The 27070-nt window shown below is 40.1% G+C and overlaps 2 protein-coding genes across 2 annotated transcripts in view; one reads left to right on the top strand and one right to left on the bottom strand.

Moving 5' to 3' along the window:
• PRKG1 (protein kinase cGMP-dependent 1) overlaps nucleotides 1–27070 on the top strand; it is a gene marked incomplete at its 5' end in the record, with an annotated part of 1033183 nt that overhangs the window by 531316 nt on the left and 474797 nt on the right. The window lies entirely within an intron of this gene.
• Nucleotides 20838–24546, bottom strand: CSTF2T (cleavage stimulation factor subunit 2 tau variant). Its single transcript, XM_080912120.1, has one exon. The coding sequence runs from the start codon at nucleotides 24498–24500 to the stop codon at nucleotides 22518–22520; it is 1983 nt and encodes a 660-aa protein (XP_080768246.1). The 5' UTR covers nucleotides 24501–24546; the 3' UTR covers nucleotides 20838–22517.

The raw sequence follows: 27070 nt of genomic DNA on the forward strand, positions 1-27070 counted from the left end.
TTAATTGACTGACTGATTGATTGATTAATTGATTGATTGATTGGTAGTAGAGCTCAGTAGTGTTTACCTGGCATGCCCAAAGGCCTGTGCTCTGTCTAGGTGGTACACACATGTAATCCAAGTTCCTCAGATATGGGGTGGCAAAATCAGGAATTCCTGGTCATGCTTGACTGGATAGGACTTCTAAGCTAGCCTAAGCTACATAAGACCTGCCCCCATCACCATTGTCCTCAACGTTGTTGTCGTCATCGCTGATGTCATCATCATCATCATCATGATCATCACTTTTGTGTGAAACTAACTAAACAGTCTTAGAAGACTCAGAATTCAAGATACATGGTTGTCAAATCAGATTCCTGTCTTATGTCTCCTGGAACAGATTTTATTTGTTCTGTGTTATGGGGAAAGTGCTGTACTATCTTTTTTGGTTCCCTCACCCTAACTCCTCTTTAATTTGAAAACAAAAACCAACAAACAAAACCTCTCAGGGCAGGACCACATTTACTGAAGCATAGATACCAATCAGGATTAGACAGTAGACAGCCACCATCCCATCTTTGTGAAGTGGCAGCTGAAAGGTTCTTTGGTTTTGGTTTGGTTTGGTTTGGTTTGGTTTTTTTTTTTTTTTTTTTTTTTTTTTTTTTTTTGACACCAAAAAGAATGCAAATAAGCTCACAGAAAGCACAAACAATACGGTTGAGCATGAAATGGAAGGATTCCATTTAGAGATTATTTCATGTTTTGAAGAGCACCAGGAAGAGGTACTCACGACACCGACCTGGTCCTTAGTCTTTCAGCTCGATGTTTCTAACGGCATCTCGGCATCTCGGATGCAACTTTTAATTCTCCCCTGAGAAGTGCTGCAGTGAAATAATGTGCTGTGATCACTCCTTGCCAATGTCATGAAATTCCTGCCACTTGGGTGCTTGCTGGGGCGATCCTGCAGATCATAAACCCACCCACTTAGTAGGTAGGTGTGACCAGGCACAGTTCACAGCCCCAGGGCTGGATTACTAAAAGCTGTTGTTAAATGTGGTTCACAAGAGGTCTTTTGGAGCATCATTCACAGTACCAATAAAAAATATCTGATGACTGATCTATCAAGCATAATTAATTTTATATCGATAGAGCAGGAAAAGCACCGCACTGGCATGCTTTGAGCATGCCTGTTGGCACATTTCATAAGCACATTTTTGTGAGCCCCCGTGAAAGAATTTCTTCTACTCTTCAAATATATGATCGAGGTTGTGATTGTTTTTTAAAGATGCTGCCAAATAGAATGATATGAAAGCTTTTTTTATATAAAATGTGTTCAGCCTTTATTCTGTTAGAATAGACCCTGCTCTACTCAGGCTGAGGTTCCCGCTTCCGTTGTCGATGGTAAGGTGTAAAATCGGGGTGATTCAGTGTTATGTGGAACATCTTTCACTGAAGAAAATGATGGGATGACTTTTCATCCCTGTATAAGCCATATGCTTAGAGCTCAAGATGTATTATGGGTTCCAGAAGGACTAGTAAACTCTCATCCCATTCCATCAAGTGAGCATCCCAGTTCCCCAGTGCATGGATGCCACTCACCTACACTTCTTGTCTCTGTGCTCTTTATATTATTTTCCCTGCTATCATTTTTATTAAGACTTATTTGTCTTTGTTATGCATCTCCAAAAATACTACTTTTCTGTTCACTAAATCCCTCTGAGCTTCCAGGCTCCTGGCATCATCTGCCTTTCCCTAAACAGTGACTGTCTGGAATTCAATATTATATTCACAGTGCAGAGGTCCTGTTGATTTCCCCAAGATGAGAACATTACTGAGTCATGTGCAGGGACCTGAAGACAAAATCTGGCCCTGGAGTTGCTTGAGATTATTCATGGGGAGAATTTTCCAGCTTCGTCTTTGTTCCTGCCTACAGCCATTGAATGCCTTTTAAATCACTGACAGAGAATTTAGGTCAACACATTGCCTGAGGTCATTTAAATTTCAAATCTGCTGCCATTTTCCTGCCTCTAGCAAATGGGAGGGAAAAAGATTGTGCCTACAGCTAGTGTGAGCTGGAGCTGAAATCTGGCACAGGGAACTTCAAGTCAGAGTCAGACGTATTCATGCTCTGCTGAAGGAAGTGCGTCGAGAAGGTTAATGAGTCTAAATTGGCAGGCTGTCTTCTGAGTCAGAGCGAGCTGGGACTAACAGCAGGGACTGGAGTGACTTTCTTTCACAGATTGTGTAGCACTTTGATGGTGTGGCTTGAGTGTATTGTTTTGTAAGCCTGGGACTTGTTATTGTGGACCCGCAGAAACGATCTGTGAATAAAACCCAAATTCTGTGATTTGTTTAAACTAGTCAAGTAGCAGAGACAAAACGCTTAGAATCTGTAGCCCTTCATGGCCAGTAGAGAACCCGAATACATGGCCTGGCCATGAGTCACCTGAAAATCACCACCGGATGAACGCTGACCTTCTCAAGTGAACAGGTGTCACTGCTAAGACTGTTGGCCCCAAAGCCAGAATCAGTGGATCAGATTTTAGTTTTCATGTCTTAAAATATATCAAGATGAGCACAGTGAACACCCATATCGTACTCTTCCAACACCAATTCATGGTGAGAAAGAGCCAGCAGCATTGTGTAAATGTGGTTTTTAGTTCAGTGTAGGCGGGTAAAGGGAACTAGGAGCCCAAGTTCTCTTGTATTTTGAGAAAGTTGGTGCTAATCTAAGCCCTACATGGTAGCACACACCTTTGATTCTAGCCTCGAGTCCAGCCCAGGCAAAATAGTGAGATCCTGTCTTCAAAAACCAAAGAGAAGAGGGCTTGACATATATACATATACATACATATACATATATGTCACACATATTTAGCTAGTATGTATTTTTTATATATTTGACATATACAGCAACATGACAAAAGAGCACAGAAGTTAGATTGGGTGAGATCTCAGTGACTACTAAATTATGACTAAATTTTAGAGTCTTTGAATGTCAAAATAATCATAAATAAATCTATGATTATAGAAATTTATAGATTTATAGAAATATCAGTGAACCTATGTTCATACCAGTATTTGCTTACATTATTAATAAGATAAAAGATGAGTTTTTCATTGAGTGTATTTTATAATAATAACTGTGAAAGGAATGATAGAAATCAAATTACAATTTTATAAATCCTAGTATTAATTTTTGTTATCATATTCAGCAATAGTGGCTAATCTTACCAGGTATTTTCATGATTCTCAAGCATGTCCCATCAAGTGAAATTCATTAACTAGTGACATTATAGTAGAAACTGGCAGATATCACCTTCAAGAAATGATAAAATTAATGTCAGGGGGTCGAAGAAATAAATCTCAACATCACAGAACCCGTGATGTGATAAGTGAAGACACAGCAGCACCATTTCTCTGATACACACACATACATGCTCCAAGTTCTGGTCCTTAGATCTAACATAGGATTCCGTTCATGTGGCTGTGTGGGGTTCCTAAAGCCAGGGAAAAATATCAACACATCTCTCGGCCCTTCCAAAGAACAGACATGAGCAAGGTGCCATGGCCCTTGAAGGACTCAGGGCCAGCTGGCCATAGGTGAGGATATAGCCCTCAGCCTCATGGAGAAGACTGTGGGCCTACCTACTCAGCCACAGTGCACATACCTGCAGCTCAGGCACTTGTAAAACACACATCATCTTTGACCACCCCCCTACACACGCGCGCACACACACACACACACACACACACACACACACACACACACACACACACAACCACAGCCAGGAAGCTTCATCCTTCAAATTATCTGGGACAAGGACAGAGGTGGCCCTCTAGTGCAAGTTATAGATAACCCTGTCAGCACAACCTGACTGAAGGTGGAGTCTGGCCAGAACCCTGTGCAGCCTGACCAGCAGTCATAGGCAGATGTCACAGCTCTAGGACTCCCTGTGCCGGAAATGTTTTTTTCTTGTTGTGAGTAATATCAGCTCCAATGATAGCAGCTCCTGGTTGGCCAGATAAGGAAAGGTTTTTTAATTTATCTATCTATCTATCTATCTATCTATCTATCTATCTATCTATCTATCATCTATCTATCTACCTACCTACCTACCTATTTATCCATTTTATTTATTCATATTTTAGCAGTTTAAAAATTGTATTTCATAATAAGCATCTGAGAGGTAGAGAAATAGCTAGCCTAGTGAAGCTAGGTAAAGAAAAGAATCCAAGATCAAATTCATTAACCTTTGGTCCTCCATGTTTTCCAGCTGCAAGCATACAATAACTACCCAGTGGTGATGTGTTGAAGGTTAAACCTGAATCTGTATGCAAAGAACTGTGCTGATGCCTAGTTTACAATGAGATCATAAACCATGAGGGTCATTGTTGGCAGGGATCATTATAATTCTACCCAAGACTAAGGGGGTTTCTGTGAGTGCTAGAAGCAATTGTGAGCATTGGAGCATTTCTAAAGAGAATCCCAATGTCCATCTCGTCAAAGGTTCCTATCCCATTGTTGAGCATCTCAATCCAGATAGTTCTTTAGTATAGCTACAAGTCCCACTTGCTGTACTTTAGATCTTACTCCACCCAAAATATAATGACTTTCTTAAAAAGAAGTACTTGTATCTTATGTACCCTAAATATAAGATTGCATTGCAGGAGATATTATTTCCATGATATAACTGAAAAACTTATTTGCTTAGTGTGATCTATAATAATCTGAAGCTCAATTTTTTATATAAGATCAGAATTGTGTTCTACTCAATTTTATGTAGCGCCAATATTATGATCAGCCTTACATTGACCCTACAACCCTTCTATTCATGCTCTTTGTCTTTAATTAAGTAGCTAAATAGCATCCCATAATGGATTGTTCCATTGTACTGTTGTAACAAAATACCACAACTAGGTTAGTTGTTCTCAACCTTCCTAATGCTGAGACCCTTTAACGCAGTTCTTCATTTTATGCTGACCCTCAATTGTACTATCATTTTGTTTCTACTTCATAACTTGTTGCTACTGTTTTGAATCATAATGTAAAATATCTGTGTTTTATAGTAGTCTTAGGTGACCCCAAAGGTTGAGAACCACTGGACTAGATGGTTTGGACAGTAGAGGTACCTTTTTCCCAGTTCTGATACCATAGCACCAATATTATGCTGAGCCTTACATTGACCCTACAACCCTTCTATTCATGCTCCTTTTATATTGATTCTATGGTTGATATTTCATTCTTCTTCTTTATCTCTTTGACCCTTCAAGACTCAATTCCTGTTCTTTAACACCAAACATTAAAAAAAAATGTAACATGCATTTATAAAAATCAACAAGACTTCCACTGATTTGGCACAAGTGTGGCTGTCCTGAATGATGCTCAGTGATACATTCTGACCAACTCTTCCAGTCTCTCAACTAATCGCGTTATAATCCTGTACTTTATTTTATATCTAATAACTAGACTGTGTCCTTTGTGTTGTTCTAGAAAGTTTGATTCTGTACTTTTTAACTTATTTTGTTTCCATTGTACTTTATAGGTCAGAGGTACTTTATGGATTATTGGTATCCTACCTGTGGTCTATTTTTAGAAGTTTAATCAGGGAGCTATAGAGGCTGAACTCTGCTGTATGAATTATAATGTGTTTTGTTCTCATTCTTAACACAGCTGTGTAAACAGTGCTAAATCCAGAGCTGTTTTCTTACAGCTGAAGGATGACAGTGTCCTAGAGCTTCCATGGTTATTGTGAGATGCAATCAAATTGAAGTTCCTGTGACATCGATTATATCTTTCCTAGAACTGTTATGACAGATAGAAAAGTCTTCAAATAGAGAAAGGCATTCTCTAGATGCTCTGGAGACAGAAGATCAAGAGGCCTTCCCTCCTAGCTTCAGGGTGCTACTGTCTAGAATCCTCAGGAGCCTCTAATGTATGGACTTAACACTTCTACCTTGGCTTTGTTGTGTTTCTGTCCCTTTGCTTCTTTTCTTTCCTTTTTAAAAAGATTTTTATTTATTGTATGTATGTGAGTACACCATCACTGTCTTCAGACACACCAGAAGAGGCATCAGATCCCATTACAGATGACTGTGAGCCACCTTGTGGCTGCTGGGAATTGAACTCAGGACCTCTAGAAGAGCAGTCAATGCTCTTAACCACTGAGCCACCTCTCCAGCCCCCTCTTTGCTTCTTTTCTAAGAATGCCAGTGGTATTGAGTTGAGTCAATTTAGCTCCAGTACAACATTTTTTTGATTTAAGAGAAATCTGGCAGCTTCTCCCCTTAATTACATTATCTGTTGAAGGATACGCAGACTTTTAAATAAGAAATAACTTTACATTTCAAACCTGCTCAGCAATGTAATCCTCCTAAGGACATTTTTAAAAGATTAAGAATTCAAATATGTAAGTTGAAATTTAACTTCCAATGACAGTAGTTAAACTGGGGAGTTTGGAATGAGATTTTTGAAGAGCCGATATAGTCTAACATGGCTAAAACATAATTTCTCTAGTTGGCTGATAATAATGTTATTGAAACCGACTTTTCTGCCTAGAGTCCAGCAAGGTTCTTTTCCATGTAGATTTTAAGACATATCCTAATTTTATAAATGTTAAGGTGGGAGAAAGAGAATTAAGAAGGGAAGTTCAGAAATTAAAATGGTTAGATTAAGCTAGCATGTATAGTTTTTAGTTTAGTCTAGTGTGTGTGTGTGTGTTTCTGTCTAAAGCACACACTTCTGAAAGGTCTGAAAATGGAAACTCTAGAGTTTCTGCTTCATGAGAAGATTGCACAATGGTTTATAGTGAGAAGAAAATTGCCAGCAACTCTTTCAATCTTGCTACTAGACAGTGTGTGAATCATTGCACTGCCCAGAAAGAATAAAAGTGCCTTAAAGAGTCTCTGTTCTAGTAAGGCCATTGGATTCTAAATTATCTGGGGAAATGACCAAAATACATGACAGCAGGGGTGGGTGGATAGAAGTTACTGTATCATATCCTGCTGACTTTGTTGAAAGAGACTGACTTTGTAAGCAACAAGTAAAATGTTATAAAATAGCAGTTTTACTGAAGCCAAGACATAATCTAACAAAGGGAGAAAAAACTAAATACCATTAAGTCTAAAATAATAAAGGAAAATTCTATCTTAGTTTACCTGAGATGGTGCTTTAGCTATTCCAAGTCCTGAATTCTGCAGCATCTAGACCAGAGATTGGAACATGGAAGATTTACTAAGATCTGTCGTAGTTAGGGTTTTAATGTTGGGAACAGACACCATGACCAAGGCAACTCTTATAAGGACAACATTTAATTGGGGCTGGCTTACAGGTTCAGAGGTTCAGTCCATTATCATGAAGACAGGAGCATGGCGGTGTTTAGGCAGGCATGGTTCAGGAGGAGCTGAGAGTTCTACATCTTCATCTGAAGGCTACAAGCAGAATACTGGCTTCCAGGCAGCTAGGATGAGGGTCTTACAGCCCACACCCACAGTGACACACCTATTCCAACAAGGCCACACTCTCTAGTAGTGCCACTCCCTGGGCCAAGCATATATAAACCAGCACAAGATCAAAAGATAGTTATTTTCTTGTAACCTGGTCAAATGTTTTCTAGCAAGTTCCCTATGGCCCCTTGATTTCTGTTTCTTGTGTACAAGTATTTAAAGTTTACTGGTTTGGGATGATTTCAGATTTTTCATAAGGACCTCTTTTTGAAAACTGTAAGAATATGGAATTCTTTATCAGGCTTCCCAGAGAAAGCCATTTCCTTCTAGAAACTACGAACCAGTGAACATTTGCCATCCTCACTCTGAAAGCTCCCAACTCCACTCCTGTCACTTCCAGTCATTTCAGAAATCAGTCATTTCAAGGATCATGTTAGAGAACATGGGACCAGAGGGTCCCCAAGACTTGTGTCCACCATGCACTCAGATGTAGTGGCACACACCTGAATCCTGGACCTGGGTAGGTAGAGGTAGAAAGAGCAAGGGCTCAAGGCCAGCTTCATTTACACAGAGAACTTGAAACCCACCTGTACTCTATGAGACTCTGTCAAAAAACAAACAACCAAAACCCAAAAACAAATAAACAAAGAGTCATGGAAAGGCTTGAACTGTGCAATAAAATAGCAACTAGGCTTCCTACTTGAATTTACAGTTAAGTGGTGTTACAGTAAAGATGTGTTTCTTCTGTAAGCCTAGCTAACTCCATGTCAATGCTGCAGGCTAATAGCAGTTATTATCACCACGTAGGAGAATTTCCAGTCACAGAAAGTTCTGCTGGAAACGCTGATAGACCAACAACATTAAAACAAAATAAAACAAAAGACAACAATAAAACCCCAAAAAAGTAACCCTTTTCCTGAAATTATGAGCACATCAAAGCCTTTAGTTATGTCTTCTGTAGTTTAAAAAAAAAAGTACTAGTGATCTGAAAGGAAAACAAAAGCTGTACATATAATCCCAACTTCATTGCTTACATGAGCAACAAATGGTCAAAAAGTAGGTTGGCAGTGGCAAAGAACTCGAGCCAGTCAACAAGACTCATCCTGAAGTGCATCCTGCTCATTTCTCCTACAGCATCTCTGTCTGCTGAGGGATGCTTTCCACACGGATATTTGAATCCTGAGACATGTACTCACTTCTCCCCCCACTATGAAGCCCTGTTGTGCTTTACCAGAAACCATTCTCTAAGATCTAGGGGACAACACAGGTTGTTAGATGCTAGCAGGTGTCTTATTAGTATAATTTTCTGTCTTCTCCTTTTATATCCTGGCACTGATTCAGGACTAATGTAATTAAATGATCATCCCTAAATAAGTGAGCTTCAAAGCAATTATTTATTCTTTCTATTAAAGTAGGATATCCTGGAAAGTATTCCAGCCACAAGCACTCATCTCAATTAAGTGTCACATGTAATGGCACGTGCAGAAACTCTGCTTGTGTTAAGGCCCCTTCCTGGTCTCTGAATGATCCCAATGGCTTTTCCTTAAAAATACCCAAAGCCCCAACTTTTTCTTTAGAGCACTTTCCTCTTCCTTTGGAATACAATCATGCACTATGAGGTCTCTGTGCCTGGCCTCTTCAGTTCACTTATGTCTGTAGTCTATAACATAACCACACATAGTTTAAGACCCCAGGACATAGAACTGCTATGCATATCTTGCATATCTAAGCAGAGCCTCCAGGCTCTCCCAGGATCCTTCTCACTCCCCATCTGGCACACCCTGCCCCCAACCCTAAACACCCGGCACCATCTGATAAATTATTTCTTGGCTGCTGAAATGCGCCAATTCAAACCAGATTAGATTAGATTAAATGCAAGGCTTTGGGGGAAGCTGCTCTCCTCTCAGGCAAGTTCACTGGCCTCGAGGAAGGACTGAGGCCAGGGGAGTGCCATGGGAAGGGAAAGAGAGGGGAGGGGAAAGAGAAGAAGAGAAAGAGCTAGCACAGAAATAAAAGAGGTGGGAGACAAAAATGTCTGGATTATATAGGGAAGAGCCTCTAGGGGAAGGGCAGCCCAGCCCCTGGACTGGAAAATTCAGGGTTGGGGGCAGCAGTTAGCCTTCTTATGTATTAGTGTTTAGTACTGCCTATGTGGATATGCCACAGTCAGTGTATCCAAACCACTGTCCATGAGCGTGTGGGGTGCTGTGTTGTTATGGGCACTTTTGTACATAAAAGCTTTATAGGACACTTCATTCCATTCATTTTGCTCTCATTATTGTTGGCCAGCTGTCTTCATGAAAATTAAGGTAACTTGATACATATGCAAAATGATGTATAAGGTTTAGGTTTGTGTGTTTTGTAAAAAGATACAGTTGCCTTTTTAGGACTTATTTGGTTCAGACTGTAACACATCACACAAACACACACACACACACACACACACACACACACACACCCTCACACGAATTCACACACACACATTCTGCACCCTTAAATGCACTTAAATACAAAACCAGTGTCTAGAAAAAAACAATCACAAGGTCTTTTATGGGCATATCTTTAATTTCATTTTCCCAGTAGTCTATGCCACTTATAACCCCTTTGTTATTTCGTATGTGAATATATCCAAAGATAATCCTTGTTATAAGAGGAGAATTGACTTTTGTTCCTTATTTGTGTTCAGACAGACACTTTGTGGGTCCACGGGGGTGGGGGGGATGACTTCAGTACTTAACAGATGGAATTCAGAGGAATGTTCCTTGCAGTGAAGAAAAAAGAGGAAGGGGAAGGTAGGAGAGGAAAGGGAGAGGAGGAAGAGGGGGAGGTGGGGGAGGTGGGAAGTGGGGAGGAGAAGGAAGAGGAGGAGGAAATGAAGGAAAAGGAAGAAGAGTGGGCAGAGGAAAAGAATTTTAAAGATCAGAAAGGGGTCTTTTGTTTTCACTGTGAGAGCATTTAGCAATTTGTCATCCTTTACAAAATGAGGTGTGATCACTTTTGGCCTTTTGGCTAAGAGTAAGTGTAGAAAATGAGGTGTGTGTGTGTGTTGATTTGGGGAGGAAGATGTCTAACCTTTAGATCTAAAACCTTCCCTGGTGCACAGTCATCAGCAAACCTAAAGGGCAGCATGTGTGTGCAAGTAGCTTCACAAGCAGTCTTTGGGGCTCCCTGCAAACCCAAGCAAGAGAAGGAATATGTGGGTGGCTTCCAGTCCAAACAAACAGACTGTATAACTTTTTCTTTCTATCTGAGTAAACCAAATCCTTTTGGGACATTCTAATGTGAGCATGGCTGTGATTAGAGTTTCAAACCAATAAACAGACTTAGCCACCCTATATTGAATCTGCATCTCTGGGGATGAGGTCCAAGAATTCTTGTTCTTTAGGAAACCACAGGGAATTCTGATAGGTAGACCTAGTTGTTTTGTGGTTTATTTCTGTTCCAGGTGTTAAAACCAGATGGTTCTAAAGAAAGGAGTTCTAGCCTGGCATGACAGGGCACACCTTTAATCCCAGAAAGACAGGCGATCTCTAAGCCTAGGCTAGCCAGTTCTAACAGAGAGGGTGTTTCAGGACATCTACAGTGATTCAGAGAAACCCTGTCTTGAATAAAACAAAGAAACAAGAAGAAACGGGAGGAAGAAGGAAAGGAAGAAAGACAGATGGAAAGAAAAAAAGAAAGAAAGAAAGAAAGAAAGAGGGGAGGAAGGAAGGAAAAAAGGAAGGAAGGAGCTCCATAGATTTCATTGTTCTGTTTATTTGACATTCCCCAGAAAAGAAGGGCCTGCCACAGGTAAATGTCTTTTTTTCAAGGCAGCTGATTCAAACATTAAGCACTTCACCCTGGAGCTCCAGAAAGGGCAAATACAAGTGTCTGTAAGGGCGAAGAATGCAGGGCTGGAAGTTCCACACCGAGCCAAGGGTCTTAGAATAAACAGCAGGCATCATCTTGAGGTCTAAAGTCCCATCTTGCTTTCTATGTCTGTGATAAGCACCATGACCAAAAGCAGCTTAGGGAGGAACATTTATGTCATCTTACAGGATACAGTCCCTCACTGGTGGAAGCAAGAAAGGAACTCGTAACAGGAGCTTGAAGCAGACCATCCCACTCGGGAATAGGATGTACAGGCTTTGCCCCCCAGGCTTGTCCAGCCACATTCCCTATCAGAGCGGGTCTACCGACCTAGAGGTAGTCATACTCACGATGGGCTGGGCTTTCCTACATTAATCAGTCATCAAAAATGCCTCACGGAAGTTGCCACAGGATGTTCTGCTGGAAGCAATTCTTTAATGGAAGTTCCTACTCCCAGGTGTATCAAGTTGACAACCAAGCTCAGCCAGCCACACCTGGTCTGCTAGATGAAAAAGGAATAACCGGAGCTAGTTGTACCTTTACTTTTTGCTTTCCATGTGTTACACATCATTTAAGAGTGGACTGGAGGTGATGGATTAGTTATCAAGTATGTGGCGCCTAGGAACTGGCCGCCAGTTTTAATATTGTTAATATCACAATTAGTAACGGAATTGTCTAGTTGGCTGGGCAATCTAAGACTTTTAAAAATGATTTATCTTTATCATTTTTTATTATGTGTATACTTGCGTGACTGTGTGTGGGTGTGTGCTCATGAGTGCAGACACCTTCAGAGAGGCTGTCAGAGAGGGTGCCAAATCTTAAGCACTGGAGTTCTCTGGCAGTTGTGAGTCACCTGATGTTATTTATTGCTGTGAACCGAACGGGTCTCTGCAAGAGCATTATGTGCGCTTGGCCACTGAGCCATCTGTTTGGCCCCCATCTATGATTTTAAATAACTACCTAAAATGATTTCTAAGTATGAAATAACCTCCATCTTCAACATCTGTGCTGTGCGCTACGCTAGATACTATATACGGCAACGTGTGGCACTGATGTGTTAGTTAAATTCGAATATTTCTATCAATCTGTTTATTTCTTAGTGATTTGTTTGATTTGTTTGGGGTGTTTCCTGAGACAGGATCTTTGCATAGTCCAGGCTGTCCTTGAATTCACTCTGTACTGCTGGCCTCTGCCTCTTGAGTTCTGGGATTAAAGGTGTGTACCACCATGCCAGGTAGCAATCTAGGTCTTAACCGTTCCTACTAACGGGCTGAACTGCCACTAACTACACGTAGTTAGTGCTGCCAAGGCATAAGCACAGATATGTAATATTACATTTACATTAACTATACATGTTTAAGACTGAAAACATATCTTCTTTGCTGTCTTTGTAAGTAAAAAAATTATAAGTAAAAATTTGGGGAGAAAGGCAATAGTTAAAAGTGAATGCTCTTCAAAATAGTGACAGCTTTTACATGTTTTCTTTTAGGGATGAAATTTATATATTAACTTTTATTGTTAAATTATACTTATTAAGAGAACCTAAATAGGGGCTGGAGAGATGGCTCAGCGGTTAGGAGCATTGACTGCTCTCCCAGAGGTCCTGAGTTCAATTCCCAGCACCACATGGTGGCTCATAACTATCTGTGATGGAATCTGATGCCCTGTTCTGGTGGGTCTGAAGACAGCTACTGAATACTTATATAAATAAATCTTTTTTTTTTTAAAAAAAGAGAGAGAACCTAAGTAAAGTTGAAATCACTAAATAGATGGTATTTGGTTTTTAATGTAACTCAGAAACATTTTAGTTTGAGTTTTCGTTTATAAAAAGGCATAAATACACAATTTTCATTACTTTAAATGTATTCAGTTGAGCCTGTAAATATTTTATAAACACATTTTTCCTCTGAGTGTAAATTTGCAGGACTGTTTCCTTAAGTCCAATTCGAAAACACAGCCAGTGTGAACAACAAACCACTAAATGAAGGTTAGCTGAGCCATAACATTTTAATCCATTTATTCTAAAGACATATGTCATTCTACAGGGAAAGCAGGGAGTGGTGAGTAACTGTCACACTGCACTTAGAAGAAAAGAAAGCATTTAAGGCATGTGCACTCTATAAACAATATTATAATAAATGCAAACACTTCCTCCAACTTTGTTATAAGGTTATTAAAGTTTTCCTTGAACAAAAAGAAACATATTTTTGGAAATCTTTCCTCCACTGTGTGGTGAAGCTGTAAATGAAGCAGAGAAATGAACAAGCCAGGAGAGCTCAAGTTAGATCGGATCCTGACTCTGTTTCTATTAGCTTGTCTAAAGTAAGATTGCAGGAGCTTGGAACGTCTTAGGTCAGATTGCCAGAGGGGAGCAATCTACCAGATTGCTTTTCCTCTTGTTCACTCTGTTACTCTTCTTCTTATAGAGAATACTGCTTTAGCGAGTCAGTGGAGTGGTACAGCGAGTTGCTGGCTTTGTTCATAAGCCTCTCCACTTTGTCCCTATGCAGACTTGTTTAAAATACCCTGAGCGAAAATACCCTATGCCTTCTCTGGTTTGTTTTGTTTTCTTTTCTTAAGTCTCCCTTTTTAACTCTTTTAAGGACAGGGCCCTAGAGTGTTTGTGGCTCCTATTTTGTTTTGTTATCCTTGTTTGCTTATGAGGTGGAAATAGTCGTGCTGATTTTTTTCGCCATGTCTGTAGGTTGTTATCTTTCAATAGCTAGGGAAGCAAAGAGACATGGCTTAAATTTCAAGTTGTTTTTATGCCTTCTAAATCCACACTCTGTGCGTGTGTGTGTGCATGCGTGTGTTAGGAATAATAGCAAAAGCTATCATATACCTCACATTGAGAGCATATTATACACAGGCATGGTTTAAAGTGTGTTCTCAAACAGTCATCGAGACTGCAGTGGGTGGTAATTATCCTAGTGTGCAGACTCGAAATAAGGCATTGAAATGAGTCATGGAAGTACTGTGTGCTAGAGGCACAATTTGAATGCAGATGGAGACCAAGCTCACTATGTAAGGTTGTATGTCTTCCCTGAAAAAGCACATTTAGTTCCCTTCAAAATCAACCAGTGTCTGTACAGCCATAAACCATGAAAATAATTCCTTGTCCTTATTGAAAGAATTAGGGGGAAAAATCACCAAAAACTCTTCCTTCTAGTGCTGCATTCCTACTTCAGATCAGTTCGTAAATCATGAAAGGAATAATCTCTCTCATATGTTAAAGACCTCACCACCTCATTATCTGCTTACCTATAATAAAAAAGCTAAAATTAAGAAACGGCTAATTCATTCGACTTCTCTTTTTGTAGGAAGCGAACACCAAGGGGCAGAAACAGAAATGTAATCCCAGCACTCAGGCAGAGAGGTAGGCAGGTCTCTGTGAGTTCAAGGCCAGCTTAGTCTACACACTGAGTTCCAGGATTACAAGTGTTACCTTGAGAGACCCCGTCTCACCACCTGCCCCCTCAAAACAAACAAACAAACAAACAAACAAAAAACACATAAAAACCAGTCTGACAGCTCATCTGAAGTTTGCTATGGAGTTTTTACATGATAGAACAATTCCACTCCTAATTTATACCCAAGAGAGGTAAAAATACATACACATGGATATAAAAGTAGCTTTTATGTGCCTGATGTAATAATTATTGTCTTGGAGGTTTACTGCCTCTGTCTGCTAACTTAGGCCTAGTCCTGGAAGTTTCTAGCCTCCGTACAATCTTACCTAGGCCTAGGATGTTCTCAGCCTCTGAGACTTAATTCAGCTGTTCTGGTTCAAACTCTTCTCCAAGCCGACTAATTTCATCTGCCTTCTGTTTGCTCTGCTTGGCTTCCCAGTAACTTTGGCAATATATTCTAATCTAATCTTCTGGCTCCTTCTTTAGTTGGCTAAATAGATAGCAGATCATCTTCCTAGCTTACCTGCGGTCCCCAGGAAGCTACCTTTGAAGCCCAAGGCTACTTCTGGAATACAAAGAGTGACCATGAGCAGGGGTGATACCAATGTTCTCGGGCTGCTTCATAGCCTCACCAAGGGGCTTGGACATCGGCACCAGCTTAGTTACATTTCCAATACTGTGGAGAGACACCATGACTGTGGCAACTCTTATAAAGAAAAACATTTCATTGAGGCTGACTTACACTTTCAGAGGTTGGCAGTGTGCAGGTACACAGGGTGCTAGAGAGAGAGAGCTGAGAGTTACACACAGAGACACACTGGCCAGACTTGAGCTTATTCAGTCTCAAAGCCCGCCTCCCCAGTGACATACTTCCTCCAACAAGGCTATGCCTTCTAATAGTGTCTTGCACTATGGTCACGCATTCATTAATACAAGTGAGTCTATGGGAGCCATTCCTATTCAAAGCAGTACAAACAGCTAGATGCTGCTTTGAACTTAAATGATTTGCTGGAAAGATTTTAAGCTCAATCACTTAAACTCAATCTAAACATTCCCTTGAGAAAAACCAAAACCCCAATACAATTAATTTTCAAATGTTACTTTGGTTAGTTTAGACCCTTAATTATAATAAAATGCAAAGACTACCCTAGAAGGCACAAATTGCAGCATACAGTTTGGAGACTGTCAGATCTAGGCAGGACCTTGGAGGGTTTGGGTTGTATCGGCGCCCTCCTTTTATCACCTCAGAATACTTACCACACGTGGTGATTGGTTTCTGTCATGGGTTAATTCTCACTGCATAGTAAGCAAAATGATCTTGCAGTTTTACAAATCCTCTCACTGCCTAGAGGATAAGGGATGAGAAACATTCTTAGGAAATATCCTTGGCTCCCAGGAAGAGGGAATGCCATATGGTAAGATGAAGTCAACATTTTTGTGGGTAATTTAATCTTAGCAGTAAGACTTGCTAGAGTGAAGAAAAAATAAGATACTGTAACATAATTTTGTGAAAGATATCATCATGGCTATAGCAGTTTTTCATTGTTTCAGGTGATAATATATAATAAAATGTAAATGTATTATTCCCATCATTTTTACCTAACACCCCCTCTGCTCAGGAGAAAAACGAAAAGGTCACATACATTGACTAACTGCACTCAAGGGTCTTCCCAAAACAATGTCAGCTGTGGCATTTATGTTGGGTTTTTCATCAGGGCAAGTGTTTACATGATTATCATAAACAAACAGGATTTCTGTTCATGACTTGTTCAAATATGGCTTCTAGCTGAAGTCTTCACTCTATATAGTCCTCCAACTGGGTAGGGATTTTTCCCTCCCAATTTGATTTTCTGTGTTCGTGTTAAATCCTCCTATTTCTCATAATAGTAATCTTTAAGGTAATTTGTTTTATTATTTTAGAATTACTTATCAGGCAGTGTTTTGCCAGGGAAACTTTTGGCTATAAGTCCCTGGAGACTTTATTAAAATGTAAAATTTGACTCAGCAGGTCTGGGATGACAGGCAAGATTCTTCCTTTCCAGTGTGCTCCCAGGTGATACCCAGGCTGCTCATTCAAGAACCACTTTAACAGGGAGAGATTAAACCACATCCCATTTGCTTGAGCATTTAACCCCAGGCAGAGCAGGAGGGAGGAGGGCCAGAGAGGTGACCCGCTGCTGTCTTTCCTGAGTAATCCCTGTGGAGAGGGAGGGTTGATGATTAGCAGTACCAAGCCTAATATTTCCTGAGGGGGTTTTCCCTTCATTATCTGAAAAGTTCCTGAGAAAAACCGAAGGCTCGACATGATTTGTTTAAAATTCAAAGTTCCTCTCAATTGAAATGTGGGACAGACAGATTCAACTACTTATCCAAATATGTTCAAAACATTTTTTTCCTGTTTTGCTTTGTTTTGTTTTGCATAAAGGCCTTATTATGTAGCTCTGACTGTCCTAAACCTCTCTACGTAGACCAAGCTGGCCTCAATCTCACTGGTCCATCTGCCCAGCCCTGCCTCCAAAGGGCTAGAATTAAAGGCATGTGCTATCTCTGCTAAAGTAACCAAAAAGTGATCTTGCCCCTGGAAGAATTTAACGTTTATTTTAACCAAATTTTATAAAATCTTTTGTAAGTTTTCAATAGTTTGCATAGAAATAACCTTTTATGTTGATACTAATTCAACATACCTGTATCTTAGCGGTATTATAACAGTAGCAAGAGGAGGGTATGAACTTGTAGTAAAACAATGGATGTGACATACATACACACATATGGATCTTTAAAACGTTCAACAGTTTGGATAGCATCCTGTTTACCTAGACCTAGGTCTATGACTATGTAACAGCTCTATGTGTATGTATGTTTTTCAAGGCAGGTTCTCTGAACTTGCTCTATAGACTGGGTTGGCCTGTCTCCCCCGATGTTGATATTAAAGGTGGGTACCACCTCAGCCCAGGCTCATATCTGCATACTACAGTAATAAATAAAACTAATAGACACTTGGGGACAAACCCAGTTGACATAACTGAAGCACAGGAGTAATGAGTACCTCATGAATGGTGGCCATCGAGCTTCATGTATTAAAGGTTCAAAAGGTTTGTGAGAACAATATTAGTCAGGCAGGCATTGTGGGAATTTCTTTGGTCAATATAGAAAATCTGTACTAACAAGTTTTAGTCTTTGTTGTCATTTTGGTTTGTTTTGGGCTATTTTGTTGGTTGTTCTTATAGGAATAACCTTGATAAACCACTTGCCAAATAGTTCTCTTATTTCATGCAGGCAAAATTAGACACTAATGAATCCAATGAACCTAATAGACATGTATTTCTACAAAAGGATAGTTGTTAAGTCCCAAGTATTACATGGATCGATTGGCAGCCCTATAACTTAAGAGGCTGAATCTGTCACAAGACTGGAAAAACTTACACATTCAAAATAACAAGCTTTGAGTGAAACCTGTGTGCAGGCCCAATTGGTTAACAGGCTACCAATTCAATAGTTCTTGCCTGAAGATTTTTGGTAATCTTCAAAGTTTTGGTAATAAACTTAATAACTATCCTAGGAGTTTTGCCAGCACAGTTTTCTCTGATGCTGAAAACAAGAAGATGGGATGGAGCCCCTTTTCTCTGACTAGAAACGAAATCATGTTAGGTACAGGCTTAAAAGAAGTAAATTCTAATAGGCAATGTATTTTGTTTCTACCTGCCAATATTTGTAATCATGCTATACTGACCTGCTATGAGAAAATTATGATACCTATGAAGTATTATTTTATGAATGTTAATACACTATGCAAAGCAGATAAAGTTCCATTAGCTCAGGTGTGTTATTTTTTAAATTGATACATATTTCAAGTTCTATTACAGCTAATGCCCAAGATGAAGAGAATTGAAAACTGAGTTATTGCAAATTAATTTCTTTCTGAGGAAGATTAATTCGAAGCCTTCTCATTAATGCCCACAAGTTTATAAATGGATTCCCAAATTGGTGTAAGTTGCTTCACATTAACTGCAGGCAGTGAGGTGAGGAGATATTTTTTGGTCAGATGTGTGCGTGAAATGGTTCATATGCTTTTACATATTTTTGCATGTAATGACAGAATTCTGGTTAAACAGTAAGAAGACAGTTTTCATTTCTTGTGTCTACAGTATTATCTACTCTACTGAGGCAGACCACAAATCATTAACTGGCAGATTTTGGCGGGAGGGGGGGGATTAATTTTTTGATAATCTGAAGTTGATCTCAAATGCATATAAATATTATACATACTGAATCACGGAAGATTTATAATCAGAGATTTAGGGTATCTTATTCACCCACTGAATATTTTACCTACCTTTAGGCCTTAGGTCAAGTCAGTTATAAAGAAATATTTTCCTATGCAGCTGGTAATGGCTTGGGTTTTCTTACTACATTACTTACAAAGTACCCTGGTGTATTTTTTACTTTTTGATAGTGTGACCTTGTCTCAAAAAAGTAAGAATTTCAAAACAGTAAGCATTCAGAGTGTATAAATGTACACAAAAGAACAGCAAGATCTTATCATCAGATCTAAATTATTTAAAAATACTATACATCAATACTATATATTAAAATAGCACTTATTGATATTATATTTGTATCTTTAACATATTAATGATTTCCTCAGTATAAATCACTTCTTGGCATTTTTGATAATACCCTGATGAGAGTAGCATGTTTCAACTGGAGAAGTCTGTTTAGATTAGCTGAGGAAATGACGCAGGAGCCAACCTTCTTTGAGGACTCAGATATGACTAGTTCAGATTCCCTATCACAGTAGGTGGCTGCTCCTAATTGTCCTAAGACACTATACCTAAGAGAAAAGCAGACACACCACAGGAAGTTGAGGTTCTGCAAGCTTTCTTAATGTTCTATCACGGTATAGACAACCAAGATTTGCAAGCTGTGATATACATTTTCACAATTTTTTTTTTTAACCAATAAAATCCATCATGTAACAATCTTAAGATTAGCTCAACTCCGGACAGATCTAATCAGTGTATACCTCACATACAAATTTACAAACTAGAAACTCACACTTGTACATCAATCGTTAGTAACAGGAAGGAAAAGGCTACTGTGAAGGTACCTAGTGAAAGTCAATCATGATATAAACCCCCAGAGCATGTAATGCTGGATAAAAAAAAAAACAAAAAACAAAAACAAAAAAAAAAAAAAAAACCCTAAAGAAAGCTGGTAATCAGTATTGCATTCTATCACCTTGGGTGATACTGTGAACAAATGTGTGCCAGATATATAGTCTCAACTAGTTTCCTATAAATGAATCAAGACCATTCAAAAAATGAATTTTCTGCATCAATACCAGAATACATTAAGTACTTAATTATAAATGAGAAACTATTTTGGCTAATGTGGCCCTAGGTAGACACAACTCCTTACATAGCCAAGGATGACCCTAAAGTCCTTATTTTCCATTTGAAGATTACAGGTGCTTTTTCCTAATTTGTATCTTAATGCAAAGAGCTGTTATAATTTGTTTTGTAATGAATCTAAGTCCTATAAAGATAAATTTGTTCTTAATGAGAATTTTTTTCCAACTGGATGTTTTACCTTTTCTTTTCCTGTTTTACTGCAAAGCACTTCCCATGTCCCCTATTTTCTATTGTAAGTACAACTTGGGGGCTGTAAGTGAACATAATCCTTTCCAGTACAAATGCTGTCAGTGCTTAAGAAACCTGGAACACCGAGGCTGGAGAGATGGCTCAGTGGTTAAGAGCACTGACTGCTCTTCCAGAGGTCCTGAGTTAAAATCCCAACAACCACATGGTGGCTCACAACCTCTGTAATGGGATCTGATGCCCTCTTCTGGTGTGTCTGAAGACAGCGACAGTGTACTCATATATAATAAATAAATCTTTAGGAGGAAAAAAAAAACAGAAACCTGGAACACAGTATTTCAAAGGACACATCTGATGTGGAAGGTGTCACAATGGACTGGTAGTGTCCTTGTAATATTCCAGCTGTTGAACTACATAACAATAATTACAGGTATTCTATCAGTTTTCTTAGTTTCACTTTTTTTCTATGTATGTATACATGTATCTCTTAAAAGTTATTTCTCGATGTATTAAATAAAATTAAACATACAAAAATACCTTAGTTATACAACCTTTTTATTTAATTTTCAAATAAACAATGCAGAGATTTTTTTATAACAAAGACTGTAGGAAGTTTTGGGCTAGCAACTGCAATTTCGGAAGAAGCAAGCAATTGGAATTAGCCAGAACTAGCTCAAAGGTATAGAACACAAACCCAGTTCAGCATAATAGAGAAAGAGGAAACCACAGGAAGTTTAACACTCCCACAAAAACTAAATCTGTGGAAAAGAGGCTAGGAGTGAAAACCTTGTACACTTAAAATGCTCCAACTGTGCCAGGGGAAAACAAGCCTGGGCCAGCTCTCTCCCTAAGGCTACTCTTTCCTCTGTAGCTGGGTAGTTATTTTCCTACAGAGAACTGTCACTTGGTTAAGTAGGAGCTTGTGCTTATTTCTGCTCACTAACTAGGTGTGACAGTGTCCAGGTGCCACACACTCAAGGTCAAAAAATAATATGGTAGCTCTAAACACAATGTATTAAGTATTAAGCTCCATGTTCCTTACTTTAAAACACATCTCATAGGAACGTATGTTATGCCCAAATGGCTTCTGTGGGTCATAAGAAATAAAATATTAAGTTAACTAAGCAGAGTTGTCAGTCTACTTAGACCTCAGTTCTAGCAAAGTAAGGACAGGAAAGCAGTTTGTCTAAGTCATCAAACTGTAAAACACGTCAAAATGCAAAGATTAAAAATTTTTCTTTTTTAATTATTTTACTGGATATTCTCTGTACTGACCAAATGGATTTTATCTGTGTATGGATAGTGGTTTATCAAGAACCTGGAAGCTTTACTGAAAAAACAAAACAAAACAAGACAAAAAAAACCTCTATTACTCAAGAAAGTCCAACACCATGTCTGATCCTTTTAAATGACGGGAAAAAAACTACTTACAACCAGACTTGGGGCTTAAGAATTTTTTATAGAGAAATATATTAAAGGAGATCACTTGAGTCTCCCCAAAGGAAGCCTTATGTAACTCAGCTACAACTGTCCTGCAAAATCACCACAGTTGGGACCAGGCAAGCATATTAATGGTCTCAAAAAATTCAGATAAATGAAAACTATCTTTTTACAGATAACAATGCTAAAAACAAAAAGGAAAAAAAAAAGAAAGAAAGAAGACAACCCACATCTATACCACAGACTGTCAGCTCCAATACTTTGAAATAATTCCAAAATAACAAAACATTAACCTTACTACTCTACTGACTCCAAAATACAGTAGTTTGGTTTATCAAAAAGTGTATCTTAACATTCTGACAATTAGTTCAATATACAACCAAAAAACTTTATAAACTACCTTAGTATATCAATACTGTAACAAGCTACTTTCAATTTTTATGTAGCTCCAGTTTACTCGGTATTTTTAAAACACAGTTAACAAAGTACAGACATGTTGTCATTGCTGCATCTTCCTTATAACCTTATTTGGTATAATGTAGTTATTTTCAGGGTACCCAGTAGAGTAACAGTGACAAAGTAAACAGGTCCACTCCCTCCACCCCCTACCCTCAATCAAAAAAAAGGAAAAGGGAAACAGAAAGTGACAAGACTAGAAATAAGATTAAGATTTAGGGAGAAGGAGACCTTAATTGGTTCAAGTGTGCGAACATAGAAGACAGCTTTTGCACCCACTTCATGCCACAGAATAAACCCTGAAGGAATAACTAAGTACTTCTAAGTTGAAAACCTTTCAAGAAGCACCAGTAGACTTCTGGATTTGTTCCTTCAAAATCAAAATACTCTGCCTTTGCTCAGGAGGCAGCATGGCGATCTGATCTGCAGTCAGCTGAAGAACCTGCATGATTAAAGCTGCCTTTTCCTGATCTTGTGGGGTTACCTGGCTTTGCCCAGGGCTAAAACTGCTAGGCTGGCCTCCACCTTGCTTACTGGTTCCTTGCATCCCTGCTCCTTGCATGCCAGCTCCCTGCATGCCTGCTCCCTGCATCCCTGCCCCTTGCATGCCAGCTCCCTGCATTCCTGCTCCCTGCATCCCTGCCCCTTGCATGCCAGCTCCCTGCATTCCTGCCCCCTGCATCCCTGCTCCCTGCATTCCTGCTCCTTGCATCCCTGCCCCCTGCATCCCTGCTCCTTGCATACCTGCCCCCTGCATCGCACCTCCAGGATTTCCCACTCCTGCAATGTTTGGAACCTGTCTAGGTCCCTGAGGGCCACCTGCCCCCATATTAATGGGGCCAGGACCCTGGATTCCAGCAGTCATCGGACCTCTGGAACTAGGGCCAGGGCCTCTCATCTCTAGTCCTCTTGCTTCCATGCCTCTGGTTTCCATTGCACAGGTCTCCATTCTTCTCTCCATTCCACGTGGCTCCAGGACCTCCGTTTCCATGGGCCGGGTCTCCATCCCTCGAGATTCTCTACCTCCTCTACCATCCATAGGCAGACCTCTTTGATCTATCATGGGACCTCTGGGCTCTCCAATTAGCATTCTGGGATCTGCTGCCAATGGCCCTCCTCTCATATCATGTGAGGCAGGGCCACGGTTGTCATGACCATGATGCATTGGGGGACCCTGATGTGGCGGTCCCATATAACCTCTGGGCTCTACTTCTCCAGTCACTGAGAGCAAAGTCCCTCCACGTGGGTCATTTGGCGCATCTCCCAGTAGTCCTCGAGGTGGTATGCCACCAGAAGGCATAGGTCCACGAGGTATTGGAGGTCTAGGATCTGACATCTGCATCTGTCCTCGCTCTAAGGGCACTGGACCAACCACAGGCATGCCAACTTGTGGCTGCATTGCTCCTCCCGGAGTTAAGGAACCAGGTCCAGGAACTGTGGCAGGTATTGGCCCAGGAGCTGGAATTCCTCCCTGGATAGAGGTCTGCATCAGAGGAGGAATGTCCTTCACGGGTCTTCTTGGCAAATGCTGAGGCTGAGGGGCAGGAGGATTCTGTTGGTTCAACATAACGTTAGGTCCTGGGCAGAGGCCAGGGGCAGGGCCGGGGCCAGGGCCACCAGGCCCGCCAGGTACACCAGGCCCGCCAGGTACACCAGGCCCGCCAGGTACACCAGGCCCGCCAGGGCCAGGCCCAGAGACAGGCTGAGATTTGCCTGGGATCAGTGGTGTGACATGTATCTTACGATGCAAAATCTTCAGTGCAATCTCTGGATCCATGATTCTCATCACCACTTGCGCCTGCAGCAGAGCATACGCCAACTGTGGGTTCTGAAGTAGCATGTTTCGAGCTTCCTGGTGACTGTTTTGGACACACAACTTCATTTGCTTCATCAGCTCAAACATCTGCTCTGGAGGCAGACTGGCGACTGCTCTAGTAATTGATTCTGGAGCATCTTCGGGATCAATGGGGTCCCCATAGGGTGAGTCAATGATGGGGGCTGCCGGGCCTAAGCTCTTTAACTCCTCCTTGTTCTTTTCACTGGCCGCATTATCCACCCGTAGCGCTCTCCCACTAAATTCTCGCCCATTGAGGTTCCGCATGGCACTAAGCGCAGTCTCCTGGTCTTGGTACTCGCAGAAGCCATAACCCTTGGGCTTTCCAGTCTCTCTATCGTAGACGAGACGGAAACTGACAACTGAACCAACCTCCGAGAAAATGTCCTTTAACTGCTCCTCCGTCGCCTCATACGGAATGTTCCCCACGAACACCGACCGCAGTGATCGATCCATGGCTGGGTCTCTGACCGCCAAACTCGACATGATTCCTGCCAAGCATATAGCGGAGAGTGAGTTCGTCCAAGGGTCGTCCTCTGGCGAACCACACTTCCGCTCTGTAACGGAAGCAGATACCAAACTCCGGACAGAAACCTTTTCTGCTAGAAATCCGTAGTTCCGCTAAGCCGCAGAAACTGTTTCCTGAGACCGGACTAATTTAACTAACGCTTTCCGCCCCCGGTCCTGCGCTCTGCAGTCCGCGCCTAGTTACTGACAGTGGAATTCCTTTCCATGATCGTATTGGTGTAGTTTCCCTGAGGTCCCGCCTTTTCCTGTAATCACCGGATGCATTAGGACTGACCTCATTAAAAATGGCCGATGGGGCTTCACTGTGGTAACCGGCTGAGTCACATCTCCGCACACCAGGGGCGGTTTTCATTGCGTTCCACGGGCGGGAAACCGCCAACCAGAAGCTTATTTAAAGCCTAATGTTTCCGATACATGTGTTTTCACAGCTGTTTTCGTTTAGTATAGAATATTTGAAATGTTTAAAATTATATCCAAGATTATGAGGTAAACGTGTTGATATTTGTTTCTTAAACTATCTTAAAAACATTAATCTTTGCAAAGATAAAACAACGCTTTGGCTTGTTCATACTGTTACTAGGTCCAGGATCCTCCTGGTGTCTTCTATGTGTGCAGGTTGTTGCTATGGTCAGCCCTCCCTCCTGTTACTAATTTTAATCGACTTAATGCTTAAGTGGAATTAATTAAAAAGTATGACTGAAGAGAATGGGTTGGTCAATTATATTTAACTTTTATTGTACACATATAGGCAGTTGTAATTTCTTTATTTGTTTATTCACAAGGTCTGTCTCTATGTAGTCCTGGCTTTCTTGGAGTTCAGGCTGGCCTCCAACCCGTAGAGACCCTCTGCTTCTGCCTTCCAACTGCTGACTCAATACCACACCCACCTAAGATGTGTATATATCGTGTGTGTGTGTGTGTGTGTGTGTGTGTGTGTGTGTGTGTGTGTGTGTGAGAGAGAGAGAGGGGGGGGGGGTGAGATTGAGAAATTGATTGAGTTTCCCCAGTATCATACTGTAAATCTCTGAATTCAAAGGCAGCCTGTCCTACATAGTGAGTTCCAGGCTAACCAGGGCTACATGAAATAAAAATCTTCAATCAAATACATTTTATTTAGTTGTGTGTTTTATAGTTGTGGATTGTATAGATCGAAGGGCTACTTGCAGGAGTTGGTTCTCTCCTTCTACCCTGGGATCAAACTTAATACCTAGGGGCAGTGCTTTACCCACTGAGCAATATCTCCTACTCTGAGTTTTAGAAGTTTTATTTTTAAATTTCTTAATTTTAAAAATTAATTCCACTACAATGAAACAAATGTAGATTTTTGGGCATGGGGTACTGCCCCATAGAAGTTCTGTGATAAAATGTTATTAATTCTGAATAAAACAAGCATTACCAGTTAAAGTGTAGTATTGTGACTCATGTTCTCTGTATAAATAAAATACATTCAAGTTTTCAAAGACTAATCACAAGAAATATATAAAACAAAATTCTTGCCAGTTTTATACTTTGAATACTGCCTTTTGTATGACCAATACACAAATTTCATAATTTTAACTTGGAAAAAATCCAAAATTATCATAAACTGGGTATAGTGGCTCGCACCTTTAATTTCAGTATTAAGACACTTCCAGAACAGCTTGGTCTATATATCTAGTTCTAGGCTAGTCATTGTGACCCTCAAAATATAAATAAATAAAATACACTTTAAAATAATTCACTATGGATTAAGTAGATCAAATCTAGATATATTCTTAAGATATTTTGAAAAATGTCAGGTACATTTTACCCTTCATGCTGAGAATTGCCTTTACCTCAAGTCTACTACTAAATTATAATCCCACCTCTAGTCCCAGGGTGTCTTAGTCTCTTCAGGAATAATCAAAACACTCCACAAAGTCTTTTTCTAATCCCTCCCCTTCCTGTAGGTTAATAAATCAGTTCCATTTTCCTGTGGATGCAAGCAGATCCTCATCCGGACCTTTTTGTTGATAGTAATTCCTTTGCCTCTTAGTAGAACTGTGACTTTACATCTATAAAATCGCTCAAGGAAATATGTAGGTCTTTTTATCTCTTGACCATCTGCCTCATATTTCTTATTCCATAAATATCTTTCCAAACACTGTCAGTGCAACAGTGTGAAAACCAATTTGTTAGAACAAATTCTCTGCATGAGGTTTGGGTGCTGTTTTATCATCCTCACCAGTAAAAATAAAAAACACCTCAAAAATGAAAGTTTTCCATTCCTCTCATATAAGAAACATAGATACCGTTTTGCTGAGGCCTAAAGTTAATTTAATGGAGATCATAGTTGGAGAACATTTCTATTTCAAGGAGAGAATCATACCATATGTGTGTGTGTGTGTATGTATGTATGTATATATACACACACACATACACACACACACACACACACACACACACACACACATATATATATATATATATATATATATATATATATATATATGATTACATGTATAGATGAGGGTTTCATTTGTTTGCTTATTTTGGTTTGCTTTGCTTTT

The sequence above is a fragment of the Micromys minutus genome (assembly GCF_963924665.1).
Source record: "Micromys minutus genome assembly, chromosome: 2".
Taxonomy (NCBI): domain Eukaryota; kingdom Metazoa; phylum Chordata; class Mammalia; order Rodentia; family Muridae; genus Micromys; species Micromys minutus.

Bases quoted from the DNA above. Each gene is read 5' to 3' on its own strand.
- CSTF2T (XM_080912120.1), bottom strand. From the start codon at position 24,500: ATGTCGAGTTTGGCGGTCAGAGACCCAGCCATGGATCGATCACTGCGG.